This window comes from Eptesicus fuscus, chromosome 6 (genome assembly GCF_027574615.1).
Source record: "Eptesicus fuscus isolate TK198812 chromosome 6, DD_ASM_mEF_20220401, whole genome shotgun sequence".
Classification (NCBI taxonomy): Eukaryota; Metazoa; Chordata; class Mammalia; order Chiroptera; family Vespertilionidae; genus Eptesicus; species Eptesicus fuscus.
This window is the reverse complement of record NC_072478.1, coordinates 108,375,447-108,397,954: the sequence shown is the minus strand read 5'-3', so window position 1 is coordinate 108,397,954 and position 22,508 is coordinate 108,375,447. Positions and strand designations below refer to the sequence as shown.

Below are 22,508 nucleotides of genomic sequence, written 5' to 3'. Positions count from 1 at the left end.
AGGCGAAGAGATCGGTCCGTTTAGTGAGGCACGTTGGCGGGACGGGCGGTTTAGGAAAGAGAAAAGGAAGTTGGGTTTATACGTCCTCACGCCAAAACGAAACGCCTGGTGGACCAAGGGCTCATCGTGGGAAGAAAGAACCCAACCCGGACGGGAGGCTCCGAGGAGGTCCTGGTGTGTGTTATCGCCGAGGAGGGACGGCCTCCTGGGGGTACACGGGGCGGGAGGGCCTCCTGGGGGCACGCGGGGCGGGGCGGCCTCCTGGGGGCACGCGGGGCGGGGCGGCCTCCTGGGGGCACGCGGGGCGGGAGGGCCTCCTGGGGGCACGCGGGGCGGGGCGGGGCGGCCTCCTGGGGGCACGCGGGGCGGGGCGGCCTCCTGGGGGCACGCGGGGCGGGGAGGCCTCCTGGGGGCACGCGGGGCGGGGCGGCCTCCTGAGGGCACACGGGGCGGGGCGGACCGACACACCCGCCAACACAGACCAACCCTGTCCGTCGACGCCCCATCGCTGAGCCACGCCGGCCGGGCCACGTGAGGCACTGGATGCCACAGAACGGGACACGCAATCATGGGAAAGTGGTACATTTCACGGACGTGTTATCCCCTGGGAGAAATTCCGGGAAGATTAACTTCCAAACGACAAAAGAATTCCAGGGACAGCCACAAGCCAACAGCTACCTGGGAGAGTCCGTGCCTCATTTTGTTAATTTAAAAATAACTCGTGAAAATCCACGAGAAAAAAGGTGACCAGTCAACGGAGCGAACCGTACGTGAAGGATCAGTCGGGCAGTTTGCAGGGAGCTACAGACGACCAGCCGGCCAGCGTGGCCCCGTGGTTGAGCGTCCACCTGTGAACCAGGAGGCCCCGGGTTCGAGGCCCAGTCAGGGCACAGGCCCGGGTTGCGGGCTCGATCCCGTGGGGGGGTCAGGAGGCAGCCAATCAGTGATCCTCATCATTGATGTTTCTCTCCCTCTCCCTTCCTCTCCGAAATCAATAAAGATGTGTATGTTTTAATACAGAAGACCCAATAGCGGTGGACAGAAGCGAGATCCCCGCCCCTGAAGGAGCCGTCGGACCCTCCAGCAGCCCCTCCCCCAGCACGAGAGGACCACGTGGGGCCCTGCTCAGAGGCCGCCCGTGGGGGGACGCAGACCAGAGCCGGGGCGGCGAGCGAGCGGGAGGGTCAGGAGCGGACGCACAGCGACCTCCTGACACACCTTCCCGCCCCCACAGGCCGCCCCTGCGCCCACGTGCAGACCTGTGACAGGAAGAAGGCACAGACTCCGCCCACGTGCAGACCTGTGACAGGAAGAAGGCACAGACGCTGCCACGGGAGACCACGGCCCTCCGGTCTCTTCCTCGCGTCGCCCAACCCGCACGGCCACCGCCCGGTCCGTGGTGAGGGCTGACCCTAAGCCTCCCGACCCCCGCCGACTGGTGACCTCTCACCCCCCCTGGCAGGACGCGAGGCTATTTTTAGTGGCGAGGGCTCAGGATGGAGCCAGGACTCGGGGCGCCCACGGGGCTGAACAGGCACCCCTCCTTCCCGGGCCTCACCCCATGGGCCCCTCCCCCTGGGGGTGTTCTCCTGTCGGAAGAAAGGGCCCCACGTCCTGCCCCTCAGCAAGGGGGCAGCTGGGCGTCTGCCCCGCTCCGGCCTCAGCGTCCCCACCGAAACATGGGTGCTGCCAGCAGGTGCCATAGGAGGCGATGGGTCGGGGTGAGACATGGGGCGTGGGGGTCTGTAGCGGCCGACTGCACCCGGCCAAATTCTGGGCGTTTTAAAGCGACGGCACCAATAGAACAGCCATGGCTCCAGGCTGGATCCCTGCGGGCTGCCATGCCAGAGGGTGGCCCCGGGCTGGGGGAGCCCCAAGGTCCTTCCTCCTCCAAATCCCACGGTCAGAGGCGCCTCGAGAACGCAAGTCCCTTTCTGAGAAGGTCTCCCTCAAAAAGCAAAACTGCAGTGCATCCTACCCACAGATCAGGGGCCTGGCTCGCTGGAAAGTTCCGGGCACGTGGGAGTTATTCTCTTTAAAAGCTGTGGCCTGGCCCGGCCGCGTGGCTCAGTGGTTGAACATCGACCTATGAACCTGGAGGTCACGGTTCGATTGCCGCTCAGGGCACATGCCTGGGTCAGGGGTTCCATCCCGAGTGTGGGGCGTGCAGGAGGCAGCTGATCCGTGATTCTCTCATCACTGATGTTTCTCTCTCCCTTCCTCTCTGAAATCAATAAAAATATCTTTTAAAAAGTAAAAGCTGTGGCCTTTCCCTTGCACAGTGAGGAGCTGGGCAAGGCATTGTCGTGGGCGGGGGGGGGGGGGGGGGGGTTTTGAGGGAAGGGGGGCAGGTCAGCCCAGCACAGCCTCATCCTAGCCAGGGTCCAACCCCAGCTTCTCCCAGCCCTAGCTCTGGGCCTCACCTGCCGATGCACCGGGACATGGCGAGCCTGCCCTGTTCTGGCCGGGACTGGCTCAGGACACACCATGTGACACGGCCGCGGAGCCCAGATCCCAGCCTCCCAGGAACACGGCGTCCAGACCCGCTGGGCTCACGTGGCCCACGGTTTGCTAACCTGGCAGCCTCTGCCTGGAGCGGGAGTTGGGCCTTGGCAAAACGAAAATCAAATTCTTTGCATGTTCAAGCCGTTAGGTATCTGTGCGGATGTGGCCTCGCGTTTTCCAAAACCATCCTTTGTTTTTCGAGGCCTGAAAGGGAAGCGCTGGAGGCCCCCCTAGGCCCAGCCGAGCGGGCGGGGGGGCGGGGGGGCGAGCAGGAGCAGGGGGAGCAGAGACGGCCCTCGGGCTGGGCTGCCTGTGAACTGGGCAGCCCGGCTGTTTTTCCCATCACCCGGGGACCTGAGCCAATTTGTGGAAAAACAAGCGGGAAGATGTGTGGTGCAGACAGAGACAGACAACAGGAGGCAGCTGCAGCCGCCGCCGGCCAGCGCTCAGCCAGAGGCCTGTCTCCACTAGAGCTGCAGAGGGCCGAGCGGCTGCCAGGAAGGCCGCCCCACAGTGGGTGCCCCCGGCCCGCCCGCCCGCCGCCCTGGCGGCCCGGGAATGAGGCCCCAGCAGAGGGCCCGGCGCTCAGGGCTGCCGCCTGGACCGCCCACCCCACTCGGAGCCTCCGTCGTCACGTTCTTGCGCTCAGGGGCCTGCGCTGCTCCGTCTCCAGGGCCCGGGCTGCAGCCGGACGGGCCCCCATCTCCCTCCACCGGGCCCCAGACGCGCCCTCAGGGCCAGGCCGGACTCTCCACACGTCTCGAGCCCCGAGCACCCGGGGCCACCTGCTGGGGCTGTTTGGGCCACTGACCAGAGAGTAACTGCCCAGCATCCCCGCTGACCCAGCAAGGAGGCCGCACCTGCCGCCTCCCAGCCCCTCCCCTGGAGTCCTGAGCGCTGCAGAGGGCTGTGGAGCGCTGCCCAGCATGAGGACACGTGCTGCCCGGAGCCAGGGCCAGGGGTCCCCTTCTGTGCAGTGAGGAGGGGACACGCGAGCCTCCCAGAGTCCTTGCTGCTGTGCCCTGAGCCCCAGAGCAGCCCGCTTACCTTCCTCAGGCCCAGGTGGAGCAGAGCATGGCACCGTGGCCTGCCCTCAGGGCACACCAGCCCCTCCTCACACTGAGCACTGAGGCATGGCGGTTGTTCCATGTGGAGATCTGGACAAAGTGGCATCCAGGGGGAAGCCCACTGACTTACCCCTCCACACAGCCAGGGGGCCTCCAGGAAGAAGATGGCAACCGTGATGGTGGTGATGGTGGTTATGGTGGTGGTGGTGATGGTGGTGATGGTGGTGATGGTGGTGATGGTGGTGGTGATGGTGATGATGGTGGTGATGGTGGTGATGGTGGTGGTGGTGGTGGTGGTGATGGTGGTGATGGTGGTGATGATGGTGGTGGTGGTGGTGATGGTGGTGATGATGGTGGTGGTGGTGGTGGCGGTGGTGGTGATGGTGGTGATGGTGGTGGCGGTGGTAGTGGTGGTGATGGTGGTGGCGGTGGTGATTGTGGTGGTGATTGTGGTGGTGATGGTGGTGATGGTGGTGGTGATGGTGGCGATGGTGGCGATGGTGGTGGCGGTGGTGGTGGCGATGGTGGCGATGGTGGTGGTGGTGATGGTGGTGGTGGTGGTGATGGTGGTGATGGTGGTGATGGTGGTGGTGGTGATGGTGGTGGTGATGGTGGTGATGGTGGTGATGGTGGTGGTGATGGTGGTGATGGTGGTGGTGATGGTGGTGGTGGTGGTGGTGATGGTGGTGATGATGGTGGTGATGGTGGTGATGGTGGTGGTGATGGTGGTGATGGTGTTGGTGGTGGTGGTGATGGTGGTGGTGATGGATGATGATGGTGATGGTGGTGGTATGATGGTGATGGTGGTGGAGGTGATGGTATGATGGTGGTGATGATGGTGGTGGTTATGGTGGTGATGATGGTGGTGGTGGTGGTGATGGTGGTGGTGGTGATGGTGGTGGTGGTAATGATGGTGGTGGTGGTGGTGATGGTGGTGGTGATGATGGTGATGGAGGTGGTGGTAATGATGGTGGTGATGGTGATGATGGTGGTGGTGATGGTGATGATGATGGTGGTGGTAATGATGGTGGTGATGGTGATGGTAATGATGATGACGGTGGTGATGGCGGTGGTAACAGCAGTGATGAAGAACTGTGTTAAACCTGAATTCAGCAGGAAGAGCCACTGAGCAGAGAAGAGCAGTCAGCCTACACGTGTGTTTGTCTGAAAGGAACGTGCCGGTGGGAACACGGAGGGAGCAGCAGGCAGACGCCCTGCAAACGAGGTCAGAACAGGGCTGCCCTCGCCGAACGGCAGCTGGGCCCGAAGCCGCTGAGCCCGCTTCCAGGGCTGCACCGGGGAGCCATCTGGGGAAGGTGAGAGCCCTGCCCGCTCCCTCCGGAACCGTGTCCTGACACCAGCCTGTCCTTTGGGGGCCGTGGCCAGAGAGGGAGCGCGGGGCTTGGAGGTGGGAGTGCGCGTCCCCTCGTGCCAAACCGCAGACCTAACGCACAGGCCGCACGGAGGCCTCGTTCCACGCCAGCCGCCCGAGAGGAAAGCTCACCCAGCCATCTGCTCCGCTGCTGTCCACCTGGCGCTCCCACCCACAAGCCTGTGGGCCTGGAAACGGGGGGCCCCGGGCCCCAGCACCGACCTTCCTGGACACGCGCAGCCTGGATGCCCGGAGACGCCATTTCAAGCAGCTGGCACTCGGGCCAGGCTGGCCCTGAACGACGCGCTTACTGACCAGCTAGTGCTCGGGGCTGGGGGGGGGGGGGGGGGGCTGGAGGGTAGAGGAGTTTGCCGGAAACACAGCTGCCCGGGGGTGGAGGGGGCCGGGAGGTGCAGCAGGGCTCCACAGTGAGTCGGGGGCCGGGCTGCACGGGCGAGCGCCTTCCCTGCAGGCCAGTCTCTGGGGGAAGGAGGATGTGGGTCTGTGGGGCCCGGCCTGGCCGGGAGCAGGTGCCTCGGCCTGAGGGTCGGTATGTCTGCCGGCCCCTCACCCCGGCCACGGGAACGCAGCCCCCGTTCAACACCCAGACTGACATGGCGTTTTAAAGTGACGGGTACGTTCAGGTCAAAACAGACACGCTTAGTCACCTGGTGACGGAGGACACAGCGGCCAGCGAACACCTGGCTCAGGGCTGAGCACAGAAAGGCACTGGGCCCCCCCACCCCCCACTCCGGAGGCAGAAGTCCCAAATCAGTCCCCAGGCGGACACCAGGTGTGGGCGGGGCCGGCCTGCCCCCGGCTGAGTCACACGGCTGCTCCGCCCCCGCCGATGTCCCTCACACCTGTGACTGCACTTAGGGCCACCCGGGAACCCGGGGTCCGCCCCACGCATCCAGACCCTAACTTCTCGCCTGCACAGTCCTCTGTGCCGGGTAAGGGGACACCCCCAGGCCCTTCTAGACCAGGTGACTGTCACCCCCGGACCCCTCGGAGGGGCGGGAGCAGCCAGACAAGCACGCCAGCCCAGGTCCCCAGGGGCAGTGAGCTCGGGGCCGAACGGAGGCCCCTCACACGGGAGGTGCTGGACAGTAGCCCCTGGTGGCCGGGCGCAGTGACAGGCCCTCCGAGGACAGGTGGGGGGGCTTCAGGTGCCGACCCAGTGACCGAGGGGGCTGCCCAGAGCCTCACTCGGACGCGGCCTCTGCCTGGGCCGTGTCCCCTCCGGACGGAGTCGCCGAGACCCTCGGCCCTGAGCCGCGCGGCCCGCCTGTCCCTACCTCCTCTCGTTGTCGTCCAGGTGGGCGAACAGCACGTTCCTGGAGATGGCTTTGGCCAGCGCCGTCATCGTCTTGTAGTCCTTGGGGATGACCTGTGGGGGAGGGGCGGTCAGGCTGTGGGCACCCCGGCACCTGCTCGACCCGAGACACAGACTCGGCCTCGCTGTTTCCAGGTCATGCTCGCGATCGGCAACTTGCGATGTCAGGTGTGCCACGCGCTTTTAATTTAAGAAATAAAAAAGAAGAGAAACCTGGGGACCCAAGGTGGCTTCAGCACGGTCTGGGTCTCGGGGGACAGGCCCTGGTGGTCTCGGGGGACAGGCCCTGGAGGCTCGGAGCCTCCTAGAAGATGCTGGAAGCGCTCGCGGCCCTCGGCCCCCTGGTCTGCGACCTCCTTGCTTCGGTGACCTTGCCGGCCGGAGGAGGGCTGGCCGGTCATCCTGGGGTCCTCTGAGTAGGGGGGTCCTGGGTTTAGGGAGGGGGCCCCCAGAAGTGAGGCGGCCTGCAGACTTTAAGCAAGTTTCACTGGTTTCCATGCTCTGATCAGGAAAGCGCTCAGGACTGGGGTGTGGGGTGAGGGGTGCGCGTGCAGGGAGGACGGAGCCCTGGCTGGGTCACTCGGGTGGCGAGAGCGTCGTCCGGACACAGCAGGGCCGTGGGCTCACCCCGTCGGGGCACACGCAGCGACCCACCAGGGGGCGCAGGGACAGCAACACAGCACGTCGATGTCTCTCTCTCTCAAGTCAACAAATTTAAAGAGAGAGAACCCAGGCCAGCGTGGCTCAGTGGTCGGAGCGTCAGCCGGGGCACCAAGGGCCTCGGGCGCACAGATGCCGGCTGGCAGCAGCCGTGACCACGACCACGGCCGTGACCATGACGACGACGCCCGCACCCACCTTCCGCACGTAGGACACGGCGTCCTCCTCGGTGTACACCTCGGCACTCACGCCCCCGCGGCGGCAGCGGGCTTTCACCACGGGGTTCGGCAGCGTCGGGGAGACCTCCTCATCGTGCGAGTCGGACTGGGAGGCTGACTTCTGAGCCAAAATCTGTCTGTTCTCTTCCTGTCGGGGCACAAGGGAGAGGAAGGGGGACCAGGGGCCTCTTCAGCAACCGTCCGCTCGCAGGGAGCCGGGAGCCAGAGGCGCTGGGGGGCAGGGTGTCCACCTCACTGCCCGCCCACCCAGCCGTTCCTGGCGAACTCCTACCTATGCTTCAAGGCCCGTTTCAATGTCACCTCCGGCAAGAAGCCCCCCACCAGCTCGCCCTTCCTCCCACCCACCGCAAAGCATTTCCGTTCCTACCTGTGGGAGCTCACATCCCGACTGTGACCCCCACACGCACCAGGAGGGGAGCTACAGGCGCTGGGGAGAATGAGTGAACGCACGAACGGATGAACGAACGCATGGACAAAGAAAGGAGAGAAGTAACGGAATCAAGATAGAGGGTTGAGCCCCGTGTCCCCACAGCATAGAAACGTCTCAACCACAGACCACACTCAGCCGCTGGGTGTGAGCCGAGCGTGACGTCCCAGGGCCACGGGGCAGGGAGACAGCGGCCGGCCCCACACCTCAGCACCTGCAGGGAAAGGGCCCCGACTCAGCCACGGCCGTCACGCCACCCCCATCAGGGTGTCCCCACGGGGGTCGTCGGAATGGACAGGCCCCTGGGGGGGTCGGCGGCTGAAGTCGCTATGACCATGGGAAGCGGCCCGTCAGCAGCCGGCGAAACCCAGGAGGCGGCTCGACGGCAACGTTGAGGCCGACAGAGGGGCCACCTGGAAACGCGGGGATGGTGCCGCAGAGCCCTCAGACGGAGGCTGGCGTGGGGTTCGGGTCCCGCTGCCATGGGGACCCCGACCTCCCCTGCAGCCCCAGAAGCCACGTCCGGCCGCTCTGGGGCCGGGCGCATCGCCGTCCTGGCACCAGGCCGGTGCCCGCCTGCGCCAGCCGGGGTCAGTCAGGCAGGATACAGGTGGCCGTGCACGTGAGGCCGGCGCGGCGGGCGGCCATTGTTTCTGATGGCATCCGCCCCCAGACCCTCGGATTCCAGGAAAGCCCGATTCTTCGCGGCCCCTTCCTGTCTCCTGTGCCCAGCTGGTGAGCTGTCTGGCGGCCGGGTGGCCGGGGCCGGGGTCAGGACAGGCCTTCCCGGCCCGCGGGACCTTCCCAACAGCAGGGTGGGAGCCGAGTTTCCAGAAAGCTCCGAGCCGGCGTCTGCCTCCGAACCGGGCACACGGCCCAGGGGCTGTCCCCGTCGGTCCCTGGCCACGCTCTGCCTGGGCCTCAGTGATGGTCACCGTCTCCTGTTGACCTGGATTTTCCTGCCCGAGGAGGGGCTCCGACTTGCAGCCAGAAAGGAAACGCTGGGCGGGAGGTGCCCTCCCCCCACCCAGACCTGGGAGGGGCCCTGCCCCACGCCCGCCCGCTGGGCCAGGACACAGCCGCTGCCCTCCCCAGGGGATTTCCAGGGGCCGTTAATCACGCAGCCTGAGTCTTCCCTTGGCCTCGGCCCCAGAGGAGAGGCCCCGCCCACGGGGTGCCTTCTCGGGAGGAGGTGCCGGCGCAACCCAGGACCCGGGTCCACGTGGGGTGGTCACCAGCCCCGCCCAGGAACCACAGCCTTCCTGTCACGCTGTGGGTCTCAGAGAGCAAGGCAGGCCCGGCCGAGACATGGAAACTGAGGCTGGAGAGGGCCAAGGCGTGTCCCGGGCACGTGGACATCCAGGGCAGGTGAAGAGAGCAGCTCTGTCGCTCACTGGGCACCTGTCGCACACCCGCCCTCCGAGACGGCCAGAGGAGCAGGCACCACTCTGCCGTGAAGGGGGCCGCGATCTAACAGGACAGACAGACGTGAACGGTCCCAGTGAGGTGAGGGGTGAGCACGTGAAAGGACTAGGTGGGAGGGGCGTGCAAGCGAGGGGAGGCTCCCAGACCTCCCTCGTGGAGCAGTCACGGAGGGCCCCCTGGAGGCGGTGTCTTCTGAGCTGACCCCGATGAGAAGAGCCGAACGCAGGAGACACCCCGTGGGCAGCTGGGAGCTCACCCCTCGCCGCTCCCCAGCACCCTGCTCAGGGCAGCACCCCCTGCCCCACGGGGTGCATGTCTCTCCTTTACTCTGTCCATGGCCTTCCAGATGTCTGTCTGTCTGTCTCCTTCCTCTCTTCAGAGTCAGCCTCGCTTGTCTTCACTGTTTCCTCAGCTTCCACTTCATTACCTTCTGCTTCTGCCTGTTATTTCTTGCTTGTTTTTATTTTTCTGGCTTTATTTCTCTAGTTCTGACGTCCCTCAAAAACTCCTACCCGTCCAGAACCGCACAGTGCGGTCTTTATTTGGAAGAGGATCTTTGCGGATCTAGTCAGGTGGAGACGAGGTCATCCTGGATTGGGGGGTGGGGGGAGACCCCATGACGGTGTCCTGATAGGAAGAGTGTGGGCACAGACACGCCCGTGGTGGTGGAGGCGGAGATGGCGGATCCAGCGCCCGCCCAGGTGGCTTCCCCCTCAGAGCCCAGAGGAACCGCCTGACCAGCCCTGGCCGTGGCCTCTGGCCCCAGAACGGGGGGGGGGGGGGGGGGGCTGCCTTTCCACCGTGATCATCCCCATGGCACCTGGGAAACCGGACGCACCGCTCACCAATTCTGACCTGGCTTCCTCACAAAGCTATGAATTTCCCTCTAACCACCCACTGTGCTGCACCCCACAGGGTTAGACATGAGGTGCTTTGCTGTCACTCAATTCTAAGAATCTCATCACTTTTCCCTGACAGTCTTCTTTAACCAATAAACAATGCAAAAGCTCTCGACTGGTTTCCAAACATATGGGGAGACTCTCTCTTTCTGGCTTTTTATTAATTACTTGTAGCTTACTTGGGTTGTTGTCAAATAATATGGTTTATAAAATATTTTTATTGATTTTAGAGAGAAGGGAGAGGAAGAGAGAAACATCAATGATGAGAGAGGATCATTGATCAGCTGCCTCCTGCACACTCCCTTACTGGGGACTGAGTCCGCAACCCAGGCATGTGCCCCGACCTCCTGGTTCATAGGTCAACACTCGACCACTGAGCCACACCAGCCGGGGGAAGACTATGGGTTTTGAGTGAGAAATAGATTTGAACTCATCCTAGGATGCCTTGAAATAATGTCCCACAGGGCACACACTGGATTCTAAAATTCTAAAATTCTGATTTGCACCCCTTCTCGGTATTCCATATGCTCTGATGGGCCCAGGAAAAAGGTAAGACTGGGCTCAGGAACGACAGGAGACGCCCCGGGTCCTCCCCCCGCGGCAGTCACAGCCACAGGACCCTGATGCCCACCAGGGGCTTCAGGTGACCACACAGGGCGGGCAAAGCAGGCTTAAGTTGTGAGGACGTGAAAGTTCATTCTTGTGTCATTTGTTAACTAGAGGCCCAATGCACGAAATCCGTGCAAGGGGCTCGGCCCCCCGCCGCCCCACCTTCGTCCCGAAGGTCGTCCAGTCTAATTAGAAATTATGCTTTTATTATTATAGGTTATTATAGATAGACTAGAGGCCCGGCATACAAAATTCGTGTGCAGGTACGGTCCCTAGGCCTGGCCTGGGATCAGGCCCATCTTCCCCAGCTGCCGGCTGCCGGCAGCTGGCCCCGCCCCCCGCCGCCACCCACCCCCGGCTCCCGTTCGCCATCAGGCAATGGTTGTCTGCTGGGTGGGCGAAGGGACCAAGAGGTGGTCAGTGCGCCTCAGTGACTGGTCGAGCGGTCGTCCCGCCGTTTGGTCGATTTGCATATTACTCTCTTATGTGTATCGATTCCTGTGTTGTCTTCCACGCGAACAACTGGAAACCTACTTTTGCCCATGCCCGTGGGTACGACGTGGGTTTGTGGGTTTTCACGAGGAGCCACACGGACGCAGGAAGTTACGACAGGGAAGGGGGTGCTGTACTTTCTGCCCAACTTTTCTGTAGACCTAACACTTCTCTCGAAATAGCCGATCGCTTTAAAAGGCACATCCAGCCCGGCCGGCGTGGCTCAGGGGCTGAGCGTCGACCTATGAACCAGCTCAGGGTTCCATTCCCGGTCAGAGCACCTGCCCGGGGTGTGGGCTCGATCCCCAGGGTGGGGCGTGCAGGAGGCGGCCGATCCATGATCCTCTCTCATTGACGTTTCTGTCTCTCTCTCCCTCTCCCTTTCTCTCTGAAACCAACTTTAAAAGTATTTTTTTAAGTATTTTTTAAAAATAAAAAATTAAATAAAAGGCACATCCAGTAAGTGGCCGACTTTCTCACGCGTGGGACAGAGAGAAGGGAGAGGAAGGACCCGCCCAGGAGGAAGCCCCAGGGAAACAGTCACTCTCGCGAGGTTGGTGACACATTTCCGTGGCTTCACCCGTTTCTGTACTTTCTTAATTTACTGGAATTTGGGGGAACCAACCTCTCTCCATATTATTCGGTCGTTTCTGGAAGGTTTAGGCTCCTTTGAAGAAAACGCTCCAGACGGGCTGCGGCCCCGGGCAGCCCCATCTCCGCAGCGGGACGCGCCCAGGCAGGACGAACGGCTCCGCCGCCCCGGCTCCGCGTGTGAGACACGGATCCGACGGGCGTTGGTGTGGCGCCCTCGGCACAAACGCGCTGCCGTCCCCCGGAGCGGGCGAGCGGGGACACGCTGCGTGGAGCCTGGCACACGGCGACCCTGTCCCTCCCGTGAGCAGCGCTGTCCACGCGGCCACGTGTGACGGGGGAGGAGGGGGCACAAAACCGCACGCACACCTAACCCACAAGCACGCACAGCGAGAGGACGGAAGCACGGAGAGAAGGGGACGGACTTCTTTCTAAACGGGCGTTTCCGTTACGTCGTTCGTGATAAAGTCATCCTGGAGACAAAAGCCGTGGAGGAACAGGGACAAGTCCCGTCTGAAGTTTCCGGCCGTCCTGTGCTGGTGCATCGCTCCCGGCAGAGGCCCCGGGAGGTGCCGAGAGCCAGGTCCCGGCCAGCGGAGCAGCGTCGGGCCTGGGCCTGAAGAGAGGGTGTCGGGACGGGAGGAGGAGCAGCGCACAGTAGGGCAGCACCAGTGGTCCCAGCACCAAGGGGACAGACATTCAGCAGGCGGCCCCCATGGGGACGTGGCCCCCCCACCGGGGACGTGGCCCCCCCACCGGGGACGTGGCCCCCCCACCGGGGACGTGGCCCCCCCACCGGGGACGTGGCCCCCCCACAGGGGACGTGCCCCCCAGCGCCAGGGCTGCGAGGCTGTGGCTTCGGGCCTCGTGGTTCTCCTTCACGGTGCCCAGCGCCCACCACGTGGAGGCCTGTCCCCGACAGGGGCTCTGGGAGCCCTGGGGCCGCGCTCACAGCTGCACACGGTGTGCACAGGAGCTGAGTCCATAATCGCCAGGACTGGGAAGCCCCCAGACGCCCGCCCGTCAGCAGGCGACGGTAAACAAACGGGTCCCGCCGACGGAGGAACATCGTGCAGCGGGGAAAAGAAAGAGCGGCCGGCCAGGAAGGGACACGGAGGGACCCCGCTGCCCGGGACTGAGGGACGGAAGCCAGTCTGACAAGCCTACGGGCTGTGCGGCTCCGTCCGTCCGAGTGACGCTCTGGAGAAGGAAAAATCCCAGAGAACACGGAGACCAGGGGTCGCACCCTGGCCGTGGCTCAGATGGTTGGCGCGTCGTCCCAGGCACCAAGAGGCTCCATTCCCGTCACGGCACACACCTCGGCGCACACCTCGGCACACACCTCGGCACACACCTCGGCACACACCTCGGCTGCGGGTTTGATCCCCTCAGGGGGCGTACAGGAGGCAAGCGATGGAAGTCTCTCTCTCGCATCGATGTTTCACGCTCTCCCCCTCCTTCTAAGAATCAGTGAGAAACGTATCCTCGGGCGAGGATTAGACCAGGGGCTGCCAGGGGCTTGGGGAGGGAAGAGGGGTGAGCGGACGGCGCCGGGGGCCTCGGGAGCTGGCCGGGCAGCCCTGGGACTCTATGACGTGTCAAAACCCACAGACGCCCAGAGGGCTGAGCCCCAAGGGGAACCTCAGACTTCAGTTCATAGTAACGTGTCATCGTTCGTAGCAGCTGCTCCTCATTAATGCAAAACGTCAATTAGCGGGAGGCCGTGGGAGGAGGGGGTGATGGGAACCTCCCTGTGCCTTACACTCCGTTTTCGTGCAGACCTGAAACTGCTCTGAAAAGGAAAGACTGTTTGTATTTTTTAAAGTACCACTTAGCCGTGGCTGGTGTGGCTCAGTGGACAGAGCGTGACCTGCAGATGGAAGGATCCCGGATTTGATTCCAGTCAAGGGCGCATGCCCGGGTTGTGGGCTCGATCCCCAGTGTGGGGCGTGCAGGAGGCAGCTGATCCATGGTTCTCTCTCATCGGTGATGTTTCCATCTCTCTCCCCCTCTCCCTTCCTCTCTCTGCAATCATTAAAAACAAAGTAAGAAAAACAGTTTTGAAAAAGAACGAAGCTGGAAGACACATGGCCTGCGACGCTCACTAAAGACCAGTCACCAGACGGGGGGCGTCCCCGGCAGGCGAGCCCCGAGCAGAACCAGGCCCCGGACAGGTGGCCAGGTGACCGACCGGCGGCAAAGGTGCCCCCAACCCCGCGGAGAATCGGAGACACAACCTCAAACGCAAAGCACGGGCTGTTTAAAAACAGTGACCAGCTGGGCCTCGGAAGCAGACGCTGTAAAGAGGAGCCACGGACGCGAAGAGGCACCTGCCCACCGCGGCCTGACAAGGAGCGCGCATCCGTGTAAGGGCACACGTGTACGATGCAGAGAGTCGTCGCGCTCCACGGCAAGAACACGCCGACAGACGGGCAGAGACGTGAGCAGACGCTCCGCCGAGGAAGCTGCGCCCACGGCAGAGGAGGGTACGGAAAGGTCTCTGGCCGCGCGGGCGTTAGAAAACGCACCTGCGAGCACCTGAGGTCCCACCACGGCCACGCGCTGCCCCACGGCGACCGCGGGGCTGGAGGGGGAGGCCGCGGCGTGTCTGTGGGTCGTCTTCTCGGTGGCACGAAACGCACTGTGAGGAGGGGGTGGCTTTGTCGTCACCCCCCCCCAGGAAGGCCGAGTCCCGCGGACGCGCCAGGGGACAGGGAGCGTCTTACCCCTTAGGTCTCCTCCCAGAATCACTGGCCCGAGACGCCGCCCGCACTCACCGAGGCCGGGGCACCGGGTGCCACGCGGGGCCCGCCAGGGCAGCGCCCCGAGAGCTGGGCCATCCTGGGTCTGTGCCGCCCGGCCACACCCGCCGGCCTCAGGCTCACAGCCTTCCTGCCCTTCCTGCCGGTGACAGGGCTTCCGCCGGGGCCGCGTCCCGGAGCCGGGCCTCCCAGAGGAAAGACCGCTTCCTGGCCCTTATCACTCACGGCCCAGCGGCCGGAGGGAGCCCTCCCGGGGGGCGGCGCCGGCGCTGCGATGCCAGGACCCGCTGCTTGAGGAGCGCGGGGCAGCTGAGGATCCGAGATGCACCGGTGAACGCACGCGCAGTTTCAGAGAATTCACGCAATCGCCCGAAGCCTGTCCTAGCAGCTCTTACAGAGACGGCAGCCAACAGCCTGTGGTCTGGTCCCGGGCACTCGACGGGCTCAGACGGCTCCTCTGCGCCGAGGCCCACGCGTTTCCGTCAGCAGCGGCCGCCGTCGGGACCCCCTGCCCACACCAGCCCCAGCGCTGAGCCTGTTCCCGCTGCTTCAGGCCCAGCTTCCGGGACTTGGTTACTGATGCAGTCGCCACGGCGACCGTGCCTTGGAAACTAAGGACTCAGGCACGAGCTGGGCACAGCAGGATGCTTGGCTCAGAGCCGAGACTGGGCCCGAGGCCCCCTCACTGTGCTGCGCGGGCCACCGGCCTCCACGGGACTCGGTCTGGACCTGTCCCGGCTGGCGGTCCCCAGCTCCCAGGGCAAGAGGGACCGGACCCGTCAGCTCCCTCAGCCTCCGTCCTCGCCCGGCCTCTCCCCAGCTCCACACCCTCAGCCTCCCTGAGGACTCGCCCGCACGTCCAAAGCTGAGCTCCTAATTCTCCCGCCCAACCGGCCTCTTCCCCTTGCCCCTTCTTGGCAAGTGGCACCCCATCCATGGGAGAGCCCAGGCTAAGCCCCAGCAGTGGTGCCCAGGCCTCTGTCCTCACCCCACACCCCGGCCACCAGCAAGACCGAGCGTCCCCACCAGACCAAGCCCCGCCTGACCGTGGCTCCGCCTCCAGTCCCCACCTCCCATTAGAAGGCCACACCCACCCCATGGAACCACCGATATGTCTCCAGCCACTGAACGTGTCCCCGGCGTGCAGAGTGCGCCCAGGTGAGCCCCTCAGCTCGGTCCCGCCTGGACCGGCCTCGGCGTCCTGTCGGGCTCCTGCCTGGGGCGGCTGTAAGTCACACCCTGTGAGACTAGTGCCCCGGCTGGGGGTCACCTGTGAACGGACCAAGCTAAGTAGCTCCCGTTCTAGCCAGGCCACGGTTTGAGAAGGTTAAGGACATCACTGCCTGAGTCTCCCCCGTCAAACGTGCGGGAGCTGGGACTCCCCGCCCCGTCCTCGGTCCTGGTGCTCGGGGACCGCTCTCCTCTGCACGTGACCTCAGAAGTAACCGGAGTGGACTGGGGCCCGTGGCCATTTCCATCTCTCCGCTGGAAAACAGCCACCCTGGCCCTAACTGGTTTGGCTCAGTGGATAGAGCATTGGCCTGCGGACTGAAGGGTCCCGGGTTCAATTCCGGTCAAGGGCATGTACCTTGGTTGCTGGCACATCCCCAGTGGGGGGGGGGGGAGGTGCAGGAGGCAGCTGATCGATGTTTCTAACTCTCTATCCCTCTCCCTTCCTCTCTGTAAAAAAAAAAAACAATAAAATATATTTAAAAATAAATAAAACAGCCACCCTGGCCGGTGTGGCTCAGTGGCTAGAGCACCAGTCTGCAGACCGAAGGGTCCCGGGTTCGATTCCAAGGGAAGAGCACATATCTTGGTTGCAGGCGCCTCCCCGGCCTGGGCCCAGTCAGGGCGCGTGCAGGAGGCAACCCATCGATGTGTTCCTCTCACATCCATGTTTCTCTCTGTCTTTCCCTCTCTCTTCCACTCGCTCTAAAAATCATGTCGGCAGCACCGACGGGGCCCCTCCGCCAGAGGCCGCAGTGGGAACCCCAGGAATTCCACTGCTGAGAAGCCACACTGAACCCACCAAAGTACGCACGGAAGAGATGCGTGTATGCGTTAGGGTGGCGTTACTTTCAACCTGAAAAACCAGAAACCACCACTTCCAGTCACGAGGGAAAGGTCGGGAGAACCCCGTGTGACTGCTCAGCACCCCCCTGCCCGTCACTTACAGCGAGTCTGTGGGGGACGTGGGATACACACATCACACGGAACACGAGGGGCGTCTATGACATGATCACAGTGAGAGCAGAGCCGACGAATTCATTTCTTCTCTCTCCTCTGAACTGTCCGTTTTCTTTAAAAGGCTTCACTGCTCTAAGATGTCTTTTAAGCCCTAGCTCCTCTGGCTCAGTGGATAGAGAGTCGGCCTGTGGACTGAAGGGTCCCGGGTTCGAGTCCCGGTCAAAGGGCACATGCGGAGGAAGCCCTGGGAGGCCAGGTTGTGGGCTCCATCCCCAGTAGGGGGTGTGCAAGAGGCAGCCGATGAATGATTCTCTCTCATCATTGATGTTTCTCTCTCTCCCTCTCCCTTCCTCCTCTCTGAAATCAATAAAAATATTTTAAAAATAAATAGAATGTCTTTTGACAGATTGCTTCAAAGGGAAGGAATAAACGCGTTCCCCTGGTCCGGCCTCCGTGGCCGCAGGGACTCGGGTGCTGAACAGACTGAGCCTGAACTGGGCCCCACGCAGGCCCCTGGGACGGGTCAGGGACAGGCACAGCTCAGGGTGACGAACCGGCCATGAGGAGGAACCCTGGGCGGCACCAGAGAGCTTAGGGGGGCAGGTCAGGGAAGCAGGCCGAGTGGACAAGGCCGTGTCCCCTGCTCCCCAGCCTGTCCTGGGGGGTGGACCCAGCAGGGGTCTCCCTCCTCGGAAGGGGGATCAGGCATGTGCCCCCACGTCACACACACCCCCTGCACACGTCTGAGGGGCACTTTCCCACCCGAGTGGGCAGATTAACGGGAGTCTGAGCTCAGCCGCCCACATCACGCCCCTCAGAGCCACTGCCTCTCTCCCAGGTGCCCGAGGCATCCATCCCTGGCCCTTCAGGGTGAACCGGCCGGTGAGCCCCAGGAGCTACCTGAACGCCGGGAGGGGAGGGACTCTGGACGGCTTCTCTCTGCAGAGCGCCCAGACGGGGTCTCGTGGGCGACGGGGACCGTGGGCGAAGGGGACCCGTGGGCGGTCACACCCTGAGGGGCAGGGCGGAAGGAGGGCGGAGCCGGCGGCCGCGCAGACCCACTGACCTTCTCCAGCGCCTCGAAGTGCTCACGGAGGAAGCGCATGGGGCGGTCGGGCCGGGCCACGCACAGGTGCACCACGCAGTCCCGCAGCAGCTGCTGCACGCCGTGCCGCTGCACGTACAGCTCGCAGCCCCGCAGGCCCTCGTCCTCCTCCGGGTGGGGCGGCGAGGCCATGGCGCCCAGCGTCCTGCGGGAGACACACCCCACTCAGCACCCCCTGGGAGCCCCGGCCGTGTCCTGGAGGGGGTGGGGGGCAGAGCATCGGCCTCAGACTGAAGGGTCCCGGTTCGGTTCGGTCAAGGGCACAAGCTTGAGTTGCAGGTTCTCGGCCCTGGTTGGGCGTGTGCAGGAGGCAACCCAAGGCCGTGTTTCTCTGTCCCTCTCCCTTCCATTCGCTCTAAAAATCAACGGGAAAATACCCTCGGGTGAGGATTAAAAAATAAATAAAATGAATGAATGAATGAATATGCATCTGACGCACGTGCGAGGCTCAGCGTCACGGGGCCAAAGCCGAGGCCGCTGCGACGTGGCTGGTCCGAGGGCCCTGGGCTCTGCGTGCGCCCCGGACGGACGGGCTGCGACAGCCGCAAAGCCTGGCCCCTCAGCAGACCCTGCGGGGCGGAGGGGCCCCCCCGCTTTGTGCGGGCGGGGAACCCCTCCGGGTCCGGCGGCGGCCGGGGGTCCCCTCGCGCCCACCCCCGCCCCTGTTGAAGCACAGCTGGGTGGAAGGGAAACAGGTCCCCGGGGGCAGCTGGAGATGGGGGGGGGGGGGGGGGTCCTGCCACAGCGCAGGGGCTGGGGAGGCGCGGGTCCGAGAAAGAACAAGACAAACAGCCCACACCCGGCGGAGGGCTCGGGAGGATGGAGCCTGGAGAACAAGGGCCGCGTCCTCCGCCTGCGCCGTGGCCTCGGGCACCGCGACCGCCAGGAGCCCGGCGGCAGGGACCCCGGCCCGCGCCCCCTCCCCGGCCCGCGCCCCCTCCCGGCCCCCGAGCCCTCTCCCCGGCCGCCGTGCCCCCGCCGTGGGCCCAGCACACTGGGCCTCTGCGCCCCGACCACCATGGCCCTGCGGGCCCGGGTCCAGCCACGGGGGCAGGGGCTCCCCAAAGACCCACCTTTCCCGGAGCCTCCGGGCCAGCCGCGGCCCAGCGCAGACCCCACCCCGGACCCCCGCACCTGGATGCGCGGACGGAGCCGGAGGCGGGAGGCGGCGGCGCGGGGCGCCGGGAGGAGAGACGCCGGGACGCAGGGAGGGCGCGCGGGTCCGCAGTGCAGCTCCGCCCTCCGCCCGCCCCCAGCAGCGCGGATCCCCGCCCCCCGCGCCGGACTCACCGCTGCCGCCACCCCCTCACCCCATCCCCCGCCCCCACCCCAGTGTGTCTCCCACACTCCACTGGCCCATCTCCCCAAGGACCAACCTCTCCCCCTTTCCCCATCCTACCCGCCGTCCCCTCTCCCCGCTCCCCTCCCCCTCCCCACCTCCTCTCTGCCCCATCCCCCGCTTTCCACCCCTTGGCTTTCAGGGGTGCATTACCTGGAGCCTGGACAGGCCTCGTGTTGGACAGACAAGGCCCCAGACCCATGCGCAGCCAGGCCAGGCCACGGCCCGCTCCCGTCCTCCCCGCCCCCACGCAGAACCTGTGACTGCCCACGGCCGGCTGCAGCCCGTGGGCCTGAAATGATGGCGGGCCGGACTGCTCACACCTGGGAGGCACATGGCAGGTGCCTCAGTTCTCAGGGTCTGTCTCCAGCTCCCGGGGGTGCCGGCTCTGACCTCCAGGGAGAGGGAGCGCACTTCCTTTTCTGGCTGAAGGGCGCCAGCTTCGCCCTGACGCCCCAGTGGGAAGTCACAGGGGCGCCCTAACTTCTTCCGCGACCCGGGTGTGCAGGGCCCTGATGGCTGCCTCACCACAGGCCAGGCTGCAGCAAGGGGTCGTTCTCTTCTGTTCCCAGCACGCTGCCCCAGGCTGCCCCCTGCCCCAGGCTGCCCCCTGCCCCAGGCTGCCCCCTGACCCCTGCCCCAGGCTGCCCCCTGCCCCAGGCTGCCCCCTGCCCCAGGCTGCCCCCTGACCCCTGCCCCAGGCTGACCCCTGCCCCAGGCTGCCCCCTGACCCCTGCCCCAGGCTGCCCCCTGCCCCAGGCTGCCCCCTGACCCCTGCCCCAGGCTGCCCCCTGCCCCAGGCTGCCCCCTGACCCCTGCCCCAGGCTGACCCCTGCCCCAGGCTGCCCCATGGTGGCAGAGACCTCACATCAGCCAGTCTGAGTCCCTACTGTCCTGGGAGCCCAAGCCTTGACAGGGAAGACACCTGCTTTCCGGTCCACTCCCCTGTCCACACTCCCCTGTCCCTGCTCCCCTGTCCCTGCTCACCTGTCCCTGCTCCCCTGTCCCTGCTCACCTGTCCCTGCTCCCCTGTCCCTGCTCACCTGTCCCTGCAGGCACACCACAGGCTGGCTGGCTGCCCCGGCTGCTGCTTTCTGTCTCCTTGAAGGGGAAGGAACAGGCTGCACTCAGCTGGACAAACGGATCTCCTTTCTGCCTCCCCAGCCCTGCCCTCAGCATGCCTCCGGCCCTGCCGTGTCTCAGGCACATCACACCGGTCCTGGCACACATATTGGAGGAGAATCGTTTGAACCTGAGTCCAGTCTCATCTGAACCAAATCTTCATCCCACGACCCATTTCAACCCTCGGCTGTCTCCAAGCTCCCCCCTTGCTCCCCCTCCCCCTCCCCTCCTATTACGCGGGACCCTTGTGGTGGCTCCGGACAGGACGGCCTGATGGACTTTGGGGCAGTGTTCCAGGGCTGGCTTGTGCTCTCAGGACTCGTCTCCTGTGAGGATCCCCATAACTGCTCCCGGGGGGGGGGGGGGGGGGGGCGGGGGGGTTGGCCCTCTCTGGACAGCCGCCTGACCCCGAGGCCCCCAAACCCTCACGCTGCTGGACAGTGTACTTGCAAGACAAGGCCCTGCCTGGGTCGGGGGCCTGCGGTCACGGGGTGCCCCGAGCCCCCCAGAAACTCGGCCCCACCTGAACTTGCCTCTCGGCGGTGACTTGTCCGCACATCACCAAGGTGGCAGCTCCTGCCAACCTCACCTCCGGAGCGACTGGGGTGCCTGTTTCGATGGTTCCCCTAAGAACTGCCTCCCCCGCTCACCCCAGCCGCAGGCAGGGTACACCCCCCCCAGTTGCCCCCACCTCCGACAAGCCTCCCGTTTCTCTTGCTGTCCCCTACGTGGCTCAGGTGGAGGGCAAACGCTTCCCCAACACCCTGCTTGCTCTCTGCTCCATGCCAAGGATGAAACCGACGCCGAGAGGGGAACCGGGCCATGATCACACCATGCTGACGCTCACCTGGGCCTGGACTGCCTTTGCTGTGGACACAGCTGGTGTTCTGCTTTTTGCGGCTGAGAAACATCCCCTGGGGCCACCCCTGATGCACACAACCCTCGACCAGACAAGCCCACGAGATGGCCCCTGGTCAGAGGGGTGGGTGGTGCTCGGTGGGCACAGGGCCCGGCTAGGAAGCGGACTGGACAGCGGCGCTGGTGCCCTCGCGTGAGGGAGGGAGGAACGCCCTTTAGGGGCTGGATGTGAACACGTGGACCGCAGCCGGGCCGAGGTTGCCACCCGCTGGGCAGTGACACATCCTGGTTTTATGTCCACGCCCTCCTACTGAAATATTCAGCTAGTGCCCGGGTGTCATGGCTCAGGGGTTGAGCGTCGACCTATGAACCAGGAGGTCACAGGTTTGATTCCTGGTCAGGGCACATGCCCGGGTTGCGGGCTTGATCCCCAGTGGGGGGCGTGCAGGAGGCAGCCCATCAATGATTCTCTCTCATCATTGGTGTTTCTATCTCTCCCTCTCCCTTCCTCTCTGAAATCAGTAAAAAAAAAAAACAACGTTTTTTAATATGCAACTAGTGATGGTGTCACCCATTCAAAACTCCTGTAAATTGTGCTTGTCTACGCGTGTCCCTCCACCCACGGGGAAGGACCCACCCTGTGCGTGGCCCGTCACCTTCCCCAGCAGGTTTTCACATTCCTGGATCTGGGGGTTCCTTCTTCTCCCCCAGAGCCTTGGTGACCAAGCCTGGCAAAGACCCCCTGCAGCCGGTTCACCCGCCACGCCACGATTCGACGTGAAAACATCACCTCTGCAGGGGACTGCCCTGTGGCACCCACACCTGCGGAGAGGCTGGGCGCCTCCGGGGGGTGGGGCTGCCCGGGCCCCCTGCACTTCGAGCTCTCGTCACATGCTGAGTATCTACACGAGGCTGTTTGCCTCATCCGTCTCCCAGGCACGGGTGGTGTCTGTCTTGTTCTCTGTTCACTGCACGGCGAGGAGACACCTTTTCACGGGCAAGTCCAGGAGAGTCCTGAGGCCGGCAGGGCCGGGGGACTGCTCGCATCCCCCCTCTCCACACACCGCCCCCCCTGCTGCGTCCCCATCACAGGAACCCAGAACCTCATTCCTCAGATCCCACCCCCCACGTCCCCCCGAGAAGCCACCCCATCCGGATCACTCACATCACTACTGCATCTCCCCACCCGGCCACCAGCTCCAGGAGGAGGGCCAGGATCTGCTTCGACTCGCCGCTCCGTTCCAGGGCCGGGCAGAATGTCCGGAAATGGCACACCTCCCACAAACGCTTGTTGGATGAAATAATGAGTCAAGCGGGTACTATTTGCTAAAATCAGTTTATTGCACTTGCTTAGATGGCACACTTTATACTGTGTGTCCCCAGGACACCACACAATGAGCCTGGAACAAGACGAAGTCGCTTTTTCTTACCTCTCACTGCTCCTTTTTTTATTTATTATTTTATTGATTTGAGAGAGAGGGAGAGAAGAAACATCATCGATCACCTGCCC

General features: G+C 64.2%; 1 protein-coding gene across 3 annotated transcripts in view; it reads right to left on the bottom strand.

The window, feature by feature from the left end:
* Nucleotides 1-22,508, bottom strand: part of PRKAR1B (protein kinase cAMP-dependent type I regulatory subunit beta) — a 61,799-nt gene that overhangs the window by 37,528 nt on the left and 1,763 nt on the right. Inside the window, exons 1-4 of one of the 3 annotated variants that reach the window (XM_054718283.1) lie at nt 18,814-18,866; nt 17,641-17,824; nt 7,139-7,306; nt 6,243-6,334 (exon numbers count right to left, since the gene is read on the bottom strand). In XM_054718283.1, coding sequence (XP_054574258.1) covers nt 6,243-6,334; nt 7,139-7,306; nt 17,641-17,811 — 431 coding nt within the window. In that variant the 5' untranslated portion in view covers nt 17,812-17,824; nt 18,814-18,866. Of the gene's footprint in view, nt 1-6,242; nt 6,335-7,138; nt 7,307-17,640; nt 17,825-18,752; nt 18,773-18,813; nt 18,867-22,508 lie in introns of those variants that run through there. The other 2 variants (XM_054718281.1, XM_054718282.1) reach the window with 2 other exon arrangements.